General features: G+C 40.3%; 1 protein-coding gene and 1 long non-coding RNA gene across 3 annotated transcripts in view; one reads left to right on the top strand and one right to left on the bottom strand.

The window, feature by feature from the left end:
• Window positions 1-12783, bottom strand: part of csmd3b (CUB and Sushi multiple domains 3b) — a 538328-nt gene extending 525545 nt beyond the window's left edge. Inside the window, exon 1 of the mRNA XM_063013213.1 lies at window positions 12528-12783. Coding sequence (XP_062869283.1) covers window positions 12528-12693 — 166 coding nt within the window. The 5' untranslated portion in view covers window positions 12694-12783. The remainder of the gene's footprint in view (window positions 1-12527) is intronic.
• LOC134331713 (uncharacterized) overlaps window positions 12784-19619 on the top strand; it is a 28813-nt gene continuing 21977 nt past the window's right edge. The window contains exons 1-2 of one of the 2 annotated variants that reach the window (XR_010015159.1): window positions 12784-12971; window positions 17785-17998. This is a non-coding gene — a long non-coding RNA (uncharacterized LOC134331713). The remainder of the gene's footprint in view (window positions 12972-17784; window positions 17999-19619) is intronic. The other variant, XR_010015158.1, reaches the window with a different exon arrangement.

The raw sequence follows: 19619 nt of genomic DNA, 5'->3' as shown, positions 1-19619 counted from the left end.
CATTATACCTCAGCTATAACATGAGTTACAGAATCTAGTGGCTGTACTGTATGCCAAGCTTTTCCAAAAATATATTTGAGAGTGTATAGCACAGGTCTGATGATCAATCTGTGTCATGGTATATATGGTAGATCCAAATCAGTACACGGTCATAGTGCCCTAAAGTGGATGATCGAAGTGATTTAATGATCCTGACCATATATATATATACAGGGGTTGGACAAAATAACTGAAACACCTGTCATTTTCGTGTGGGAGGTTTCATGGCTAAATTGGACCAGTCTGGTGGCCAATCTTCATTAATTGCACATTGCACCAGTAAGAGCAGAGTGTGAAGGTTCAATTAGCAGGGTAAGAGCACAGTTTTGCTCAAAATATTGCAATGCACACAACATTATGGGTGACATACCAGAGTTCAAAAGAGGACAAATTGTTGGTGCACGTCTTGCTGGCACATCTGTGACCAAGACAGCAAGTCTTTGTGATGTATCAAGAGCCACGGTATCCAGGGTAATGTCAGCATACCACCAAGAAGGACAAACCACATCCAACAGGATTAACTGTGGACGCAAGAGGAAGCTGTCTGAAAGGGATGTTCGGGTGCAAACCCGGATTGTATCCAAAAAACATAAAACCATGGCTGCCCAAATAACAGCAGAATTAAATGTGCACCTCAACTCTCCTGTTTCCACCAGAACTGTCCGTCGGGAGCTCCACAGGGTCAATATACACGGCCGGGCTGCTATAGCCAAACCTTTGGTCACTCGTGCCAATGCCAAACGTCGGTTTCAATGGTGCAAGGAGCACAAATCTTGGGCTGTGGACAATGTGAAACATGTATTGTTCTCTGATGAGTCCACCTTTACTGTTTTCCCCACATCCGGGAGAGTTACGGTGTGGAGAAGCCCCAAAGAAGCGTACCACCCAGACTGTTGCATGCCAAGAGTGAAGCATGGGGGTGGCTCAGTGATGGTTTGGGCTGCCATATCATGGCATTCCCTTGGCCCAATACTTGTGCTAGATGGGCGCGTCACTGCCAAGGACTACCGAACCATTCTGGAGGACCATGTGCATCCAATGGCGGTGCCGTGTAGCAGGATGACAATGCACCAATACACACAGCAAGACTGGTGAAAGATTGGTTTGATGAACATGAAAGTGAAGTTGAACATCTCCCATGGCCTGCACAGTCACCAGATCTAAATATTATTGAGCCACTTTGGGGTGTTTTGGAGAAGCGAGTCAGGAAACGTTTTCCTCCACCAGCATCACGTAGTGACCTGGCCACTATCCTGCAAGAAGAATGGCTTAAAATCCCTCTGACCACTGTGCAGGACTTGTATATGTCATTTCCAAGACGAATTGACGCTGTATTGGCCGCAAAAGGAGACCCTACACCATACTAATAAATTATTGTGGTCTAAAACCAGGTGTTTCAGTTATTTTGTCAAACCCCTGTATATATTCTTACATAATCATTGATGATAGCTCAGCAGTATACAATGCATTCTGTGTAATCAGTTCTCTGGGAAATGAAGGTTCTGCCAACTGAATCTCAAAAAATCAAAAGGAATTAAAAGTAAGAGTGATTGGTGATTGACTGCTATACCGGCTTGTTGACATGCCATTTCCCAGAATCCTAATGAAACCTGCAGTAAAAGAGTGAGTGATTTCCTTACATTAGTCACACTACTGAATAGGAATCTGTTAGACATGAAGATAGAGGCATATTTAATGGCTTTCTAAATCAATGCTTTATACAAATACTGTTTTGGTGCTGCAAGTGAGGCATATCAACTAAAAAGTAAAAATTATAGATGAAAAGAACTTGCAATAATGTAAGCTGTGTTTTTTATTATTATTTATACATTGTTTATACATATGTATGTATAAACAGGTTGTGTGAATGATGTTCTGCATTCACACTACCTGTTGTGCAACTGTGCTGACCTGGATTGCTAGTGGACATTGTTTTTATAACTTAACGTATTTAATAACTTTAATTTAAATGCTTTAAATCATTTACTTTTACATTTACACCATTTAGCGGACACTTTCATTTAAAGTGACTTAGAATTTGCGGACAAATACAGACCAAGCAATTGAGTGTTAAGTACCTTGCTCAAGAGCCCAGGGGCTATAACCAGCAAACTGATTAATATGTCAGTACCACTGAGCTACCACTCAGTTTATTATCTGTATATGTAAATAATAGCACATTCACAGCCACTTGTCAGTTTAACAGTAGTCTGTTACGTGTAAAAAGACTGATACTGCAAGACAAAATTTGATGCGATTCAGCAGATTTTTTTTCTTCACTAGACAGTTTTATATTTCTTTCAGAGTGCTACTGCACCCTAAGCAGCCCTTTTCTTGCACCCTTGATACAGTGAGTATTTGTACATGCTGAATTAATGTGTGAAGAAAACATAGAAAGTCTAGTGATTAATTCAGACATAATGTGGGACAAATGAAGTCCCTCTTGTCAGTTCAATATAAGTCTGCAGTCTTGAGGCAATGCTATAAAGCCATGCCTTTGATCCAAAGAAGCTCTGATGATTTAGACCTTGCAACTGGCCCAATCTTTTAGATATGTATAGCTTTTAAGACACAAAGCACATAACATTCATACAATCTACTGCTATCTAGAGAGCATCTTTCATGCACAGATCATTGCCGCTCACAAGGGGGGGGGGGGGGGGGATCTGCTGGCGAGGATTGTCTTTCACTTCTTATTGTTGCATATTCTCTTTGTCATTATCTTTTATTTGTAAGTATTTATGTCACACACACAGGTAACATGTATTGGAAACAATGCAGTAAATTTACTTTGCCAGCAGTGTTTAATTTCCCACCAGGCTTACTTCCAGGCTAAGTGCAGTTTGCTATTTGCCAATCAATAAAAAATGCAAAACACCTATGCACCAAGTGAAATGCATACACACACAACCCCTTTTCCACAGATGTGATAAGTTGGCTTGTGGCAGGTACACACAAATAAATGTACATTTTCCCAGCAGCACAGCATTTCCTGGAATCTATTTGACTATTAGAATTTGGGGTTTCTAATAGTCTTGTTCAGCACCTTGCAGTACCAACCCACATGGTTTATGAAAATGAAAAGCTTTATTGTAAGTGACAGACACACAGACACTGCAAATCACTGCTCCCATCACTATTTATCATTCTAATTGAGAATATTTTTTCAGGAGGTTCAAATGTTTGGAATAATGCAGATACATTACTCTACCATCTACTGATCAGAGTCAGTCAAAGCACTTGGTGCACTGTGGAAAAGATTAAAATAATAGATGGAAGACTTGGAGTCTGATGCTTGTAAGTTACTGCCCTATAGTAAGAAATATAAAAGCATTGGCCATCAGTAACTAAAACTGGTGGCCCATATAAAAGCCATAAGACCTTTATAACCTACCACAGATCACATCACAGATGGCTATGATGAACTAGTTAGCATGTCTTTATGAACAGTAGGTTGGGATGAAAAGAGGGTTGAAAATAAACTGGTACTTGGGATGCTAATAATTAACAGATTATACATATATTCATTTCCACCAGCTGATGCTTGAATTGAAAGGGGAAGTTGCAGATCTCTCTCTCGCTCTCTCTTTCATCCAAGCTGTACAGAGTGAGACTGCTGAATTGACTTTCACCCCCACCCACCCTCAGTGAGCATATGTCAGTTTTGTTTACCTGTTGGGAGCCACAGTCTTTATTAGAACATTTTAAATTGACTGAAAACCTAACACTCATTTTCATTCTTATTCTTGCTACAATGCCTGTAGGAATATTACGAAAGGTGGATGAGATTAGTCCACTTTGTCCATAAAGTGCATCTCAGTATCAGTCTATAAATGAGGATTCTGAGTTTGAAACTACTACAAACATCAGTATATGAATGTTTCATTTGTAGCATAATGATGCATAATGACTAAATGACTGACACATAAAAAGTCAAGCATTTTAGTTCTGTCCAGTACCATTTTTTACTACAGTAAGATGATTTACCATGCTGGTTAATACCCATTAACACAGTGACAAAACAGGTTCAATACAACATAAAGGCTAAACTGACAGGAGTTCCAACAATTCCATAATGCCATATTTAAAAGCTTCTAAAGACCAGCTTAAGGAGGTGCAGTAGATGGAAATCATATGACTACTAAACTTAAAAAAGGAAGCTTTAAGATTAGAGAAAAATCTTGACTATATAAGAAAGAATGCATATAACAGCACACATCACATTTGTAATTCAGATTTTGAGTAAAATGAATCCAAGTTATATGGGAAATGAAAAAGACAAGAACCATATGATTATGTTCACAAACATTAATGTTCTCAGCTATTTTTGCTGAAGACATCTGTGTCATCACAGATGGTCTGATTAAATTCAAAAGGCTTGTTCTCTATAAAGCATTGTATATATCACGTCTGCCATTGTTTCTCTATTTAAAATACAGAAATAAAGATTAAGGAACACAAGATGGCTGTAGGTTAAAATTCTTTGCCTGCTCCAGTTTAAAAAACAAACAAACACCATTATTATTGGTATTAATGGTTTTGCTCAGTCTTATGACACTAAATCCATATATACTAGCAACACCCCTGTTGTTGACGTTCCTAGACTATGCTGGTGTAACTTCTGAAATATTAAGTGCGGGAAAAGTTTTTAAGAGTGCTACAATAGAAAAATATATATTCAATGGCAGGGTTGGTACCCTGCAGAGTTTCAAGCTTTTCTTGCTCACAACTCACCTCATGCAGCTCAGGCTAGCTCAAAAGCTAAATAATATATGTTGGGAGTAAAGGAAGCCTCTCTCTCTATCTCTTTCTATAGCACTAATCTAAAGAAATATGAACATCCCAGTAAGGATTAGGTCTGAACTTTTTTGTATTTGTTAAAGAAAGATAATTCAGGATATTTCCCAAAGTATATTTAAAGGATGTCACTGATTAACTGGTTAACCAAAAACCATTATTTGAATTATTGTTCGTCATTAAAATGTTATTTGGATTTATTTCCAACATCTGGCACTTGATTTCAAGTGTCCAACAAAAGTGTAGTACAGACCAACCCTCAGTGCTTACGGGCCATCTCTGCTTACAAACATTAGAAGACTTTAATCTGAACAGAAAAATGTTCTTATTCATCACTATTTTAATGACGAGCGCTGTAACTATTTGGAATTAAAAACTGTGTTGTGTTGGTAAACTGTGTTATGTCAGTACGAAGTCAGCATGTAAAATTTTGTTCATCCTTGTAGCATGGATCCTTGTGTAGCATATACAGTGTATCACAAAAGTGAGTACACCCCTCACATTTCTGCAGATATTTAAGTATATCTTTTCATGGGACAACACTGACAAAATGACACTTTGACACAATGAAAAGTAGTCTGTGTGCAGCTTATATAACAGTGTAAATTTATTCTTCCCTCAAAATAACTCAATATACAGCCATTAATGTCTAAACCACCGGCAACAAAAGTGAGTACACCCCTAAGAGACTACACCCCTAAATGTCCAAATTGAGCACTGCTTGTCATTTTCCCTCCAAAATGTCATGTGACTCGTTAGTGTTACTAGGTCTCAGGTGTGCATAGGGAGCAGGTGTGTTCAGTTTAGTAGTACAGCTCTCACACTCTCTCATACTGGTCACTGAAAGTTCCAACATGGCACCTCATGGCAAAGAACTCTCTGAGGATCTTAAAAGACGAATTGTTGCGCTACATGAAGATGGCCAAGGCTACATGAAGATGGCCAACACCCTGAAACTGAGCTGCAGCACAGTGGCCAAGATCATCCAGCGTTTTAAAAGAGCAGGGTCCACTCAGAACAGACCTCGCGTTGGTCGTCCAAAGAAGCTGAGTGCACGTGCTCAGCGTCACATCCAACTGCTGTCTTTGAAAGATAGGCGCAGGAGTGCTGTCAGCATTGCTGCAGAGATTGAAAAGGTGGGGGGTCAGCCTGTCAGTGCTCAGACCATACGCTGCACACTACATCAAATTGGTCTGCATGGCTGTCACCCCAGAAGGAAGCCTCTTCTGAGGTCTCTACACAAGAAAGCCCGCAAACAGTTTGCTGAAGACATGTCAACAAAGGACATGGATTACTGGAACCATATCCTATGGTCTGATGAGACCAAGATTAATTTGTTTGGTTCAGATGGTCTCAAGCATGTGTGGCGGCAATCAGGTGAGGAGTACAAAGATAAGTGTGTCATGCCTACAGTCAAGCATGGTGGTGGGAATGCCATGGTCTGGGGCTGCATGAGTGCAGCAGGTGTTGGGGAGTTACATTTCCTTGAGGGACACATGAACTCCAATATGTACTGTGAAATACTGAAGCAGAGCATGATCCCTCCCTCCGGAAACTGGGTCGCAGGGCAGTGTTCCAGCATGATAATGACCCCAAACACACCTCTAAGACGACCACTGCTTTATTGAAGAGGCTGAGGGTAAAGGTGATGGACTGGCCAAGCATGTCTCCAGACCTAAACCCAATAGAACATCTTTGGGGCATCCTCAAGCGGAAGGTGGAGGAGCGCAAAGTCTCGAATATCCACCAGCTCCGTGATGTCGTCATGGAGGAGTGGAAAAGCATTCCAGTGGCAACCTGTGAAGCTCTGGTAAACTCCATGCCCAGGAGAGTTAAGGCAGTTCTGGGAAATAATGGTGGCCACACAAAATATTGACACTTCAGGAACTTTCACTAAGGGGTGTACTCACTTTTGTTGCCGGTGGTTTAGACATTAATGGCTGTATATTGAGTTATTTTGAGGGAAGAATAAATTTACACTGTTATATAAGCTGCACACAGACTACTTTTCATTGTGTCAAAGTGTCATTTTGTCAGTGTTGTCCCATGAAAAGATATACTTAAATATCTGCAGAAATGTGAGGGGTGTACTCACTTTTGTGATACACTGTATGTTCAATATATGGGGTCTGCCTGAAAACCTAGTAAGCTCTCTACATACGAGATTTTACGTCATCCTACTCACGCTCCTGAGGAAAAGTCTGTCTAAATTTTTAGATACCTCAAAATGCTGCCTACTGAGATGCCTTACTCTAAGAGATATTCTGACTGAATTATCAGGGAGCATCCAATACTTCAGTGAAGCACAACTTTCCTCACAGACAATTTCAAACATGTCGGATAGATGAGGCACAACGAATTTGTCTTTTCAAATGTAAATCAATTCTCATTCATTTTCAATTGTTTAAAGGTGTACAACTGTGATTTATTTGTAAATTTGAGCTTGTCAGTGACAACAGTTTTTGCTTCCCTGAGGCATATGTAAGCTGGCATGCTAGAGTCACTTCAGCCCCTTGGTTTGAATAGCCTAAGGCTAACTGTGTTAGCTTAGTAAGCTAAACTTGCCTTATAAGTTTGATGTCTTATTAGAATCCTCTCTACTTAGCTGCCTAGGTAGGCAGTGGGCAAAAAGGCAGCTCACTAGGTTTTTAGACAGACCCATGGATATTCGGGATAATGCAATAGTACCAGTGCCGATTTCTCTAAGACTGCAAGAGAAGCTCAGCTTCCCCTAAAATGTAAAAAATTAAATGGTTAAATATGTACAGTTGTGTTAACATTTCATTGACTACAAATGCGTTAGAACACGTTCATCTCGAAGACGAGTTCGTTCAGAATCAGCTACTTATCACAAATCGACTGACTCGAACTTCTCATACATTCCCGTAGCGTCAATGCATTTGCCCGTAGAAGCGGAGTGTCTATTCACTTCAACGCCACTGCATGGAAAAGTTTTTTTCATTGCTTCGAAACTCACCGGTCATTGGATAAATGCCACGATTTTGTCCCGCCCCCGGACGCTGAGCGTCTCTGGGGGTGAATGGAGCTGTGGACGGGTCTGGACGCTGAGCTTCTGCAAGATGATTGGAGGATCAGTCGAAAGGCTGAATCTCGTTTTGATTGACAGCTATTTTGAGATCTACACGTCACTTAATCACTGGGAGCTTCAGTCCCATCGCGGATTTTGCGAGTGAAGTCGAAAGACAAACTGCAACCCATTTCAGGCCATTTTCTTGTAAAAGGAACGGAGGACAGAATTTCTGTATAAATAAATTGACAAATGTTATGATGTAAGCCGACAATGAGCTTCCCCTCTTTGAAAGACCAGCAGCCGCCACTGAATAGCACACAGGTAAAACTCTGAATATCATCTTATAATAATTAAACTAAAATCAGTACCTCATCTGAAATAGTGATTAGCATGTTTAGTTAGCACTTGTAATGAACTGTTTGCTACTGACTTTGTGTAAATCTACAATGTACATGTTGACCTGCTTTTTGCTCATAGTCTTGTTCATCTAACTGTTCTACGCTACCGCAACACTTGCTATATTACAATGTTTTTAATCAATAAAAATGAAGACTTGTTGACATAAAACTCATCCTTTTTTTATTGGGACTTAATGCTTTTCGGTTTGCAATGATATGAAATTGGCAAAAAGAATTGCATCCCTAGTACAAGTACCACATTTTACCACATGAACTGTACAATGTACCACTAAAAATAGCTAAAAATTTGCTATTTTTTGTTCTTCAACATCATAATCACCTGTATGTTTTAGAAAACCTTGTTTTTTTCAGCATTGAGAGCGGGAAATCGGATTAAATGACAAGAGATGCTGCTGGGTAAAAGGCCTACTTAATTCTGGTCATTACACTTAATCGCACTGACTCAGAGCTAAACACTCCAGCTGCTTTAGCAACTATTATTAGCATAATGTGCAAAAGGGAGGTTGTTTTACAGGAATATCCACTCAAAAAAGCATACAGTATATGCTCATTCTAGTACAGAATCAAATATTGGAACTTAGAGTTAAAGTAAAATGTTTCTATTTGTAAGAGTTTTGAGGCCTGTCTGAAAGTCTAGTGAGCTCTCTACATAGAAGAGAGTTTACATCATCCTACACAAGCTCCTGAGAAAAAAAAGCTGTCTAAATTTTTAGATACCTTAAAATACTGCCAACTGAGATGCCTTATTCTGAGAGATATTCTGACTGAATAATAAGGGCGCATCCAATACTTCAGTGCAGCACAACTTTTCTCACAGAAAATTAAAGGTAACACCTGTAAAATGTTTCCATTTGCAACAGACATTTTTCATAGCAGTCATGGGAATATACAAATTTTCTACAACTCTTGTTTTAAATCTTTTTTCTTCCACTTATTTTTTGAATTACAATTCCTCAGCCACTTGCACCACCCACAAAGTGAATTGAACAGTACTCTCTTTGCCAGTATTGAATAGAAAACCAAAACGGTCACCAAGGAATTTGGTGAAATGTAATCTAAGACCATTTAAAAACTGGTGTTCCGTGAATTAGAAGGTTCTGAGACATGGTTTTAACAATTTGTCAAAACTAAAGCAAACTTTACATGTCTACATGTGTAAAGACTGTTGTGCAAGAAAAAAATCCTGCTATTTATATATAATATATGTATATTATAGAAGAGAATCCACCTGCTGTATGTAGTCTTTCAATCACCAATGAATTAGGTCATGCCACAAAGTTAAATGACAAGACATTGGATGATATAAAAGTTGTTAAATGTATACTATATAAATAGAATAGAATGCCTTTATTTGTCATTTATACAACATATAGTTCCGACCTTACAATCTGATTGGTTGAGAAGCGTTCTAACCGTGCTGATATTCATGATAACAGCACGGCCTTTTCACACCACAACTGTATTACTCCGCTGACGCGTTGCCATTAGCGACAAGTTTCATGCACACAAACGTGCACGCAGGCGACACAGACTTTTTCCCGATCGTGTTTTAAATCCGTTATCTGATATACAATCTAGCGCACTGTGTAGGGAACATATCCGTGATCTGATACACAATCTAGTGCACTATGTAGGGAACATTACTGTGTTTGTAACGCGAACAGTTAGCTTAATAGCCCACCAGTTAGCAGCTCCTATAAGTTCTGTTATCACCCATAATCCTTTGGTGTGTGCGAGAGGTTTTTTATTTCTTTTTTTCCCTTCGGAGGTTCTTGCCTACTTCTTCTTCTTGTTCTTACCTCCCTGAAATGAGTTTTTGCAACTTGGGATGTTTGCTTTGTAGTGTTAAACTTTATATTCGGTGTGGAACTACTTTTTGGCGGAAGGTATTGTCAATATTAAAGCATATTTATTATGAAATTCAGGGCTTCTTTGATTTATTTTCTTTCTTTATTTTGTAAAAACTGTTGTATAAAAGCAATAGATAACACACTCCCTCTCGTGTTCTATTGCTTAATTATACATATACAGATGTACAGTACAACGGAATTCTTTCTTCACATATCCCAGCTTTTTGGAAGCTGGGGTCAGAGCCAGTGGCGTAACTACAGGGGGGGCAGGGGGGTAGGTGAACTGGGGCCCATGGCGGGGGGGGGGGGGGGGGGGGGGGGTGTCTCCACGACATGAACTCAACCACCCACCTCACTGCCCCCCCAATTGGCTGCATGTATTATGCATGTATTATGGCAAGCCAAACAGGAAATATATAGCAAACACTGATATATATATGAAATTTGTTGAAGGGGCCCAATTTATTTTATTTTATTTTATTTTTTGCACTGGGGCCCATGAGCTCCTAGTTACGCCACTGGTCAGAGCACAGGGTCAGCCATTGTACGGCACCCCTGGAGCAGAGAGGGTTAAGGGCCTTTCTCAAGGGCCCAACAGTGGCTGCATGGCAGAGCTGGGATTCGAACTCTCAACCTTTCATGTATATATGTATATATGTTTTCTCAATTTGATTTTGGACAATGAAAAATGCTGCAGAAATTAAAATTCCAGGACTGCTATGTACATACGTGTGTATGTAAATCTATTTAACTTAAATGCAATCTGGTTATATCTGTGGCAATGGGTCTATACTTAAACATTACTCACTGGCATGGGTGTGCATCCTAATTTAATATAGAGATAAAATAAAAGTAATTGTTTGAATAAATCCCACTGATAGGATGTGAAAGGAGACAGGAGGGAAGAGATTCATGATCTTTGGGTTCTGTGCACATCGCCACCCCGCGACCGCTTATCATCACGCAGCTGGACCGCAGCCGGGTGATTCAGAATGGGCACCTCACACAGTGGACAAACCTCAATCCTACCCATTTTCATTGCCAACCGTGCCACGCAGGTCAATGTTAGAAAGAAATCTGGGTCTATCCGTGTCTATAAAAGCGCGGAGGAAAGCAGGAACTGAGCGCTCATCATGAATAATCCTCGTAGCAGGTGAGTTGGTGTAGTCGAGCTTGGACTCTGTGCGGTTTTGATGACGCAGTCGTTTTAAACCCTATTCTTCCTCACCAGTTGGCACAGGATATAATGGATTAGACTCCGATGCTAATTAGAATGCTCAGTGCAAACAAGAGATATACAGCTCAGAAAAACGGTGCCCATATTTTGTCCAGCAGGTGCAGCAACAACATTGCACTCGCTCCAGAATAGACGGTCAAGTTTAAAAGGAATCCGTATTTTGTCATGATGAACCAATAAACTCAATTCTATAGTGGACACTCAAGCTGGGGCTTGTCGTAAACCATACATGTATGTGTTTAAAAGTCTATAAATACTCGTTTACACATAGTTTGCATTAAGGTATGAAATGTACATTATTTGCACGTTTGTGAATACAAATGTATTTCATAACAAACTGTATCTCTTTGTTCTCTGCTTTAAAATGAATGCGCATTTGGCATTGAAATGCAATGTTCGTGTAGTGTACATTAAACAGCACGGTACACATTCTTTACACTATCAGTCTTCCATACTGCAAGCAAGTTTTTCACTTCAATCTGGCCTTTCAAAATTAAGCACATTTTGGCTTGAAACGCAAACAAGTTTGGGACCATTGTCCAGCTACTGTGCACAGATGCACAGAATACAGTGAGTGACCTTACGTGCAACAGTTCCGCCGGTACATTTATACGCAGAAAGATGCTATTTTGGATTAGGCTGGGCGTGCACTTTATCATAAATGTGCTCTTTAAGATATTTCCCCTTACATGCATGCACTGGCAATAAGTAATGGACTGCATGTAGGATCACATGCTGCCGATCAATGAGACCCGCCGTTTTCTCCAAACGAGTCCAGATCATTAGCAGACTCCTAACGCATCGGTTAATACCCTTTCCAATAATAGAGCACTGTTTCAAAAAACAGCCAACGTGCCTCTCAGAAACACTCAATCCTATCGACAGTCCGAAACAAGAACATTAAACCCACCAGAATAAATAATTCAGTATCATAATCCCTTTGCAATTCATCACTGAAACGTTATAAGCGACTCACGTAATGGCTCGAGCATGCAGCCGGAATATTTATCAGCACCAGCGATATCGAGCTCGGCGTGCCTCGAGCGGTTTAGCCGTTCAGCACACGAACACTGCACGCTAGCACAGGTGAACAGGTGAACTAAAGGTAAAAAAAATAAAAAACAAGCATGAAACCAAAAGCCAGCCGCACTCACCCCGCGCACACGCCAGCGTGCTAAAAAGCACCAGACTCCAAACAAGCGCACCCGCTTTAATCCTCATCTTCGTCGCTCTGCCACATTTAATACATCCCCGCGTGTCGGTTCGGCTCAGGACGTCCGTAGTTGTTGCTCCGCGTCCCAGTGCGTCATCGGTTCTCATATTCACATGAAGCTCGCTGGCTCGCGGCTGAAGCAGCGCGGTGACTCGCGGTCCGTGCGCGCGCGCGTCGCAACTCCAAGTGAACGAACGACGGCGTTAGCGGCAGTGAGGCGGCGCGCGCGGAACCTCGAGCAGATCAGGACTCAACCATCTCACTGAAACAGAGGGGCAGAGACGAACTGAGAGAAGCAGGGAAAGAGAGAGAGAGAGGGGAAACCATGGGCTTGCCTATTGAAGCTCATCCATTTACTACTCACCTGCTGCAGCTTTCTGACGAGGTGAACATGCAAACAATGCCTAGGCAGTGGTTTCAGAGGTTTACAGAGTCAATGGCAAACAATAAACTGTGTGATGAATGAATGAATGAAGGACCTATAGGGTGTATTAAGACAAATATTGTATGGGCATCTTCAAAATAACAGTGGCTCAGTGGGTAGCACTGTCGCCTCACAGCAAGAAGGTTCTGGGTTCGATCACATCCTTTCTGTGTGGAGTTTGCACGTTCTCCCCATGTCTGCGTGGGTTTCCTCTGGGAGCTCCAGTTTCCTCCCACAGTCCAAATACATGCAAGTGAGGTGAACTGGAGATCCAAAATTGCCCATGACCGTGTTTGATGTTGAATTTGTGAACTGATGAATCTTGAGTAACTATTAACTACCGTTTCTGTCATGAATGTAACCAAAGTGTGTAAAATATGATGTTAAATCCTAATAAACAATAATAATAATTAACTACAATAAAGCATAACATCACAACCTGAAACCATACACTGTCTTCACACCAACCATGCCTAATGTATAGATACACCGATCAGCCATAACATTAAAGCCACCTCCTTGTTTCTACACACATTGTCCGTTTTATCAGCTCCACTTACCACATAGAAGCACTTTGTAGTTCTACAATCACTGACTGTAGTCCATCTGTTTCTCTGCATGCTTTGTTAGCCCCCCTGTCATGCTCATCTTTTAATGGTCAGGACCCCCACAGGGCCACTACACAGTAAGTATTATTTGGGTGGTGGATCATTCTCAGCACTGCAGTGACACTGACATGGTGGTGGTGTGTTAGTGTGTGTTGTGCTGGTATGAGTGGATCAGACACAGCAGCACTGATGAAGTTTTTAAACACCTCACTGTTACTGCTGGACTGAGAATAGTCCACCAAGCAAAAACATCCAGCTAACAGCACCCCCGTGGGCAGAATCCTGTGACCACTTATGAAGATCTAGAAGATGACCAACTCAATCAGCAGCAATAGATGAGCGAACGTCTCTGACTTTACATCTACAAGGTGGACCAACTAGGTAGGAGTGTCTAATAGAGTGGACAGTGAGTGCACACAGTATTTAAAAACTCCAGCAGCGCTGCTGTCTGATCCACTCATACCAGCACAACACACACTAACACACCACCACCATGTCGTTGTCACTGCAGTGCTGAGAATGATCCACCATCTAAATTATACCTGCTATGTGGTGGTCCTGTGGGGGTCCTGGCCATTGAAGAACAGCATGAAAGGGGGCTAACAAAGCATGCAGAGAAACAGATGGACTACAGTCAGTAATTGTAGAACTACAAAGTGCTTCTATATGGTAAGTGGAGCTGATAAAATGGACAGTGAGTGTAGAAACAAGGAGGTGGTTTTAATGTTATGGCCGATAAGTGTATATTCTGGATTCTACTTGACGGAGAAAATCAGAAACAAATTACCTATACTGTGATTGATTGAATGCTTAAATGAAATAATTAATGGCCCATATGAGGTATAAGAAAAATGTTTTACAAACCCCATTTCCTGAAAAGTTGGGCAATAGTGTAAAATGCTATATTTTCATTTATTTATTAATTAGGCTTTTTAACGTCATGTTTTACATTCATGACAGAAACGGTAGTTACTCAGTACACAAGATTCATTAGTTTACAAGTTTATTGTCAAACACAGTCAGGGACAATTTCGTATCTCCAATTCACCTCACTTGCACGTCTTTGGACTGTGGGAGAAAACCGGAGCTTTTGAAGGAAACCCACACAGACACGGGGAGAACATGCAAACTCCAGACAGAAAGGATTCGGACTGCACCACCTAGGGATGTAAAATGCTACAAAACCAAGAATCTGTGATTTGTTAACTCTCTTGAACCTACTTAAATACTGCAAAGAAAAGACTATTAATGTTTTCACTGACCAACAGTATATTCAAGGTATTCCATTTTGAAACATTCCACAATAAGCAGGTAAATTGGTAACAGTGAGGCTATAATGATTGTGTGTAAAAGCAGGATCCACCAAAGGCTCAGTATTTGCAAGCAAAGATGGGTCATGACACCTCTTTGTGCCAAACTTTGTAAGAGAATTGTCAGTCAATTCAAAAAGAACATTTCTTACTGCAAGACTGCAAATAATTTAAGTGTTTTACCATCTACCATGCATAATATTGTGAAAAGATTCATGAATCTAGAGACAGCTCAGTCAATGTAGGGTTAGGCTAGGAACCACTGTTGTACACATACACTGATCAGCCATAACATTAAAACGACCTCCTTGTTTCTACATTTACTGTCCATTTGATCAGCTCCACTTACCATATAGAAGCACTTTGTAGTTCTACAATTACTGACTGTAGTCCATCTATTTCTCTACATACCTTTTTAACCTGCTTTCACTCTGTTCTTCAATGGTCAGGACCACCACAGAGCAGGTATTATATAGGTGGTAGATCATTATCAGCACTGCAGTGACAATGACTTGGTGGTGGTGTGTTAGTGTGTGTTGTGCTGATATGAGTGGATCAGACACAGCAGCGCTGCTGGAGTTTTTAAATACCGTGTCCACTCATTGTCCACTCTATTAGACACTCCTACCTAGTTGGTTCACCTTGTAGATGTAAAGTCAGAGATGATCGCTCATCTATTGCTGCTGTTTGAGTTGGTCATCTTCTAGACCTTCATCAGTGGTCACAGGATGCTGCCCATGGGGCGCTGTTGGCTGGATATATTTGGTTGGTGAACCATTCTTAGTCCAGCAGTGACAGTGAGGTGTTTAAAAACTCCATCAGCATTGCTGTGTCTTATCCACTCATACCAGCACAACACACACTAACACACCACCACCACGTCAGTGTCACTGCAGTGCTGAGAATGATCCACCACCCAAATAATACCTGCTCTGTAGTGGTCCTGGGAGAGTCCTGACCATTGAAGAACAGCATGAAAGGGGGCTAACAAAGCATGCAGAGAAACAGGTGGACTACAGTCAGTAATTGTAGAGGAGGAGGTGATTTTAATGTAATGGCTGATCGGTGTATGTGTAACTTTCTGGGCCTCAGACAGCATTGCATGAGAAACCATTATGCTACTGTGATAAATATAGCCACATGGGCTTGGGTGTACTTTGGAAAGCAGTTTACTTAATAGGGTCCATCACTTCATCAAGAAACGCAAACTGAAACTCTTTTACATAAAGAGAAAGCTGTACTCATTCCTTAAAATTTCATGACTAAACAAGATAAATAAATCCAGTACATGGATTCATTCATATATTACTAAGCTGCAACATTACATCAAATTGTCTTGAACGTACACAATTTACAACACAAGAAATCAAATGAATAAAATGTCATACGTAGAAGCTACTCTTTTTTTAGAGTCTCTTAAATAGCCCTCTGAATGGAAGAATGAGTGGAAGAACTAATACATGAATGACAATGATACATGGCACTGAAACATGCCAAAGTCTCTAGAGCTAAATGGTACTATTAATGAATGATTTAATGAATTAATGAATAAATACATGGCTCATGTGCAACAAATCATTATTCAGACAGCATTAGAATACATTAGATAATAAGTGAATAATTAAGTGAATAAATCGGTAAGTGAATAAAAGGATAAAAATAAAGAAATTGATCAAATGACACTAAAATGTAACATTAAAACATCAAAACAAAATGATCACAAATGAATTAATGACTGAATAAATTAATGAATGAATTTTTTAGTGAGTAATTAAGTGTAAAAATGTGTGGCTTATGAAACAGATGGCTGGCCGAACTGTCGGCTACATTAGAGCAAATTTGCACAATTGTACATTGACGCTATATTTATCATCTTGTGGCATATCAATGATTGCATGAATAAATAAATAGCTAGGTGTCTTGAGGGACAGATGAATAGCCAGCCTAAAAAAAGATTACATTAGTATATTTACAGGTTGAGTAGGTGGCCTGTATACTACTCAATAAAAATTTTGTGTTGTTGTATTTCTTCACAGTGCAGTGCTGTGAAAAAGTATATTTATTTATTAGGATTTAAATGTCCTTTATTACACACTGGTTACATTCATGACAGAACAGGTAGGTACTCGTTACATAAGGTTTATCAGTTCAAGTTCAATTTCAAACACAGTCATGGACAATTTTGTATCTCCAATGAACCTCACTTGAGTGTCTTTGGACTGTGGGAGGAAACCGTAGCTCCCAAAAGAAACTCACACAGACATGAGGAGAACATGCAAACTCCACACAGAAAGGACCTGGACTGATCCACTTGGGAATCAAACCCAGGACCTCCTTGCTTTGAGGCGACAGTGCTACCCACTGAGCCACCATGCCACCCCAGATGGTAACGAGATGGTCCGAGGCTGCTTTGTATCTGCAGGACCTGGACAATTAGAACTGATGGAACCATGAATTCTGCAGAAAATCTTAAGAAGAATATCTCTTTGGCAGTTTGGTTGTGTAGCAGGACAATGAGCCAAAGCACAGAAGCAAGTACATTCTTGAATGTCAGAAAAACAAAATTAAACTTTTGGAGTTTTGACTTTAATCCCATTAAAATGATGTGGAAGGATCTTAAACAGGCAGTTCATGCTTGAAAACTCTCCAATGTAGATTAATTAAAACAATACTGCAAAGAAGAGTGAGCCAAAATTCCTCCACAGTGATGTAAAAGATTCATCACAAGCTTTCAAAAATGTTTGACTGCAGTTGTTACTGCCAAGGGTGGCACAACCAAGGGCAATTACTTTTTTACATGGGTGATATAGGTTTTGAATAAATATTATCTTATATCTGAAACATTTTTTTTCACAGAACTGTACACTCCAGCAGCACTGCTGTGTCTTATCCACTCATACCAGCACAACACACACTAACACACCACCACCATGTCAGTGTCACTGCAGTGCTGAGAATGACCCACCAACCAAATAATACCTGCTCTGTAGTGGTCCCTGGAGAATCCTGACCATTGAAGAACAGCATGAAAGGGGGCTAACAAAGCATGTAGAGAAACAGATGGACTACAGTCAGTAATTGTAGAACAACAAAGTGCTTCTATATGGTCTATATGTAGGTCTATAAGCTAAATGAATAAATTACCAAACAAAAAAACACATAATGACTAAATAAATTGATAGGTAAATACAATTTCTCACCAGCAAAACCATGTCATGATAAATGACCATCAGCTTTGTTCAAACAAGCGCAGCATGGTAGCACAGCTGAAAATGTTGGTGCTGCACATCACTAGCTCTTGAAAACCTGGGTTAAAGTCACTTTTTGTGATAGGGTTGGCATGTTGATCCCTTTAACATGTGTGTGTGTTTGCATCCGGTACATGGGTTTCACCTGCAGGAATACTGGCTGCAACAAATGATCCCACCAGGTGTGTAAGTGTATGTGTGAGTATGTTTGTTTGTTTATTAGGATTTTAACGTCATGTTTTACACTTTGGTTACATTCATGACAGGAACGGTAGTTACTCATTACACAAGGTTCATCAGTTCACAAGGTTATATTGAACACAATTTTGTATCTCCAATTCACCTCACTTGCATGTCTTTGGACTGTGGGAGGAAACCGGAGCTCCCAGAGTAAACCCACGCAGACACGGGGAGAACATGCAAACTCCACACAGAAAGGACCTGGACCGCCCCACCTGGGAATCAAACCCAGGACCTTCTTGCTGTGAGGTGACAGTGCTACCCACTTAGCCGCCGTGCCGCCTGTGTATGAGGTACCCTAAATTGATTGGCACCATGTCCAAGGTATATTCCTGCCTTGCACTCAGTAATTCTGGATGGCACTGAATAAAGCTTTAATAGAAGAACAATGAATGAATTGTTTAAGTCCAGCTTATAATTACTAGTTTTTCAGTGCTACAGCAGTTAATCCAATATGGTACAGGCTCATTCACCACTGCCAGAGTTAATTAAACACTGCAGGAGTTTATTCCTCCCTGTAAGAGTTAATTTATTACTGTATGTGTGGCTCTGTGGACTTTGCAGTGCTTAGGGGGTCAGTAAAAAAAAGCATCAAGACTTTATTCATTGTACTTCATGGTTAAATTCCAGTCAATGGAGAAAACTAGAAAACATGTCTTGTTATTTCTATTGTTTTAAAAATTATGTGTTTTCAGTGAAGTATTTGAATGTTATTTTTTGTGTTATTTTAATGTGTAATTTTATAGGCAGCAGAGAAGCACAGCAAGTAGTGTGGGTGCTGCATAGACCTAAGGACTTGAGTTTGAACCCTTACTTGGTTACTGTCTTTTTTGAGTTATGGCCTTCATGTGTCTGATTTCCTTACCTCCCCAAACATGTTAGCAGGTGGACTGGCTCAATTCCCTTTAGGCGTTTGTGATGAATTGGGTAAGTATTGCTCTGCAGTAGATTGAAGAAGAATTAAATAAATCCAACACTGAACAACATTTCGGTTACAGTCTGTCTAAAGTGGACTTGTGTGTCTGAGTGGGTTTTCTCTGGGTCATCAGGTGTGACTGAGTGTATGGATATGTGTGTGATGCTGGGTAGTCAGATCAGTTGGCATTGAGTCCAGTCTCTGCTTCAACCCTCTCAGTTTCAGCATCGTACAACAGCTCCTTTCAAACAAGTATATATGCCATAAATTGACCCAATGATGGACTG

Source organism: Trichomycterus rosablanca, chromosome 2 (assembly GCF_030014385.1).
Source record: "Trichomycterus rosablanca isolate fTriRos1 chromosome 2, fTriRos1.hap1, whole genome shotgun sequence".
In the NCBI taxonomy this organism is placed as follows: domain Eukaryota; kingdom Metazoa; phylum Chordata; class Actinopteri; order Siluriformes; family Trichomycteridae; genus Trichomycterus; species Trichomycterus rosablanca.
Note: the sequence above shows the minus strand (reverse complement) of the source record. Positions and strands in the feature narration are given on the sequence as shown.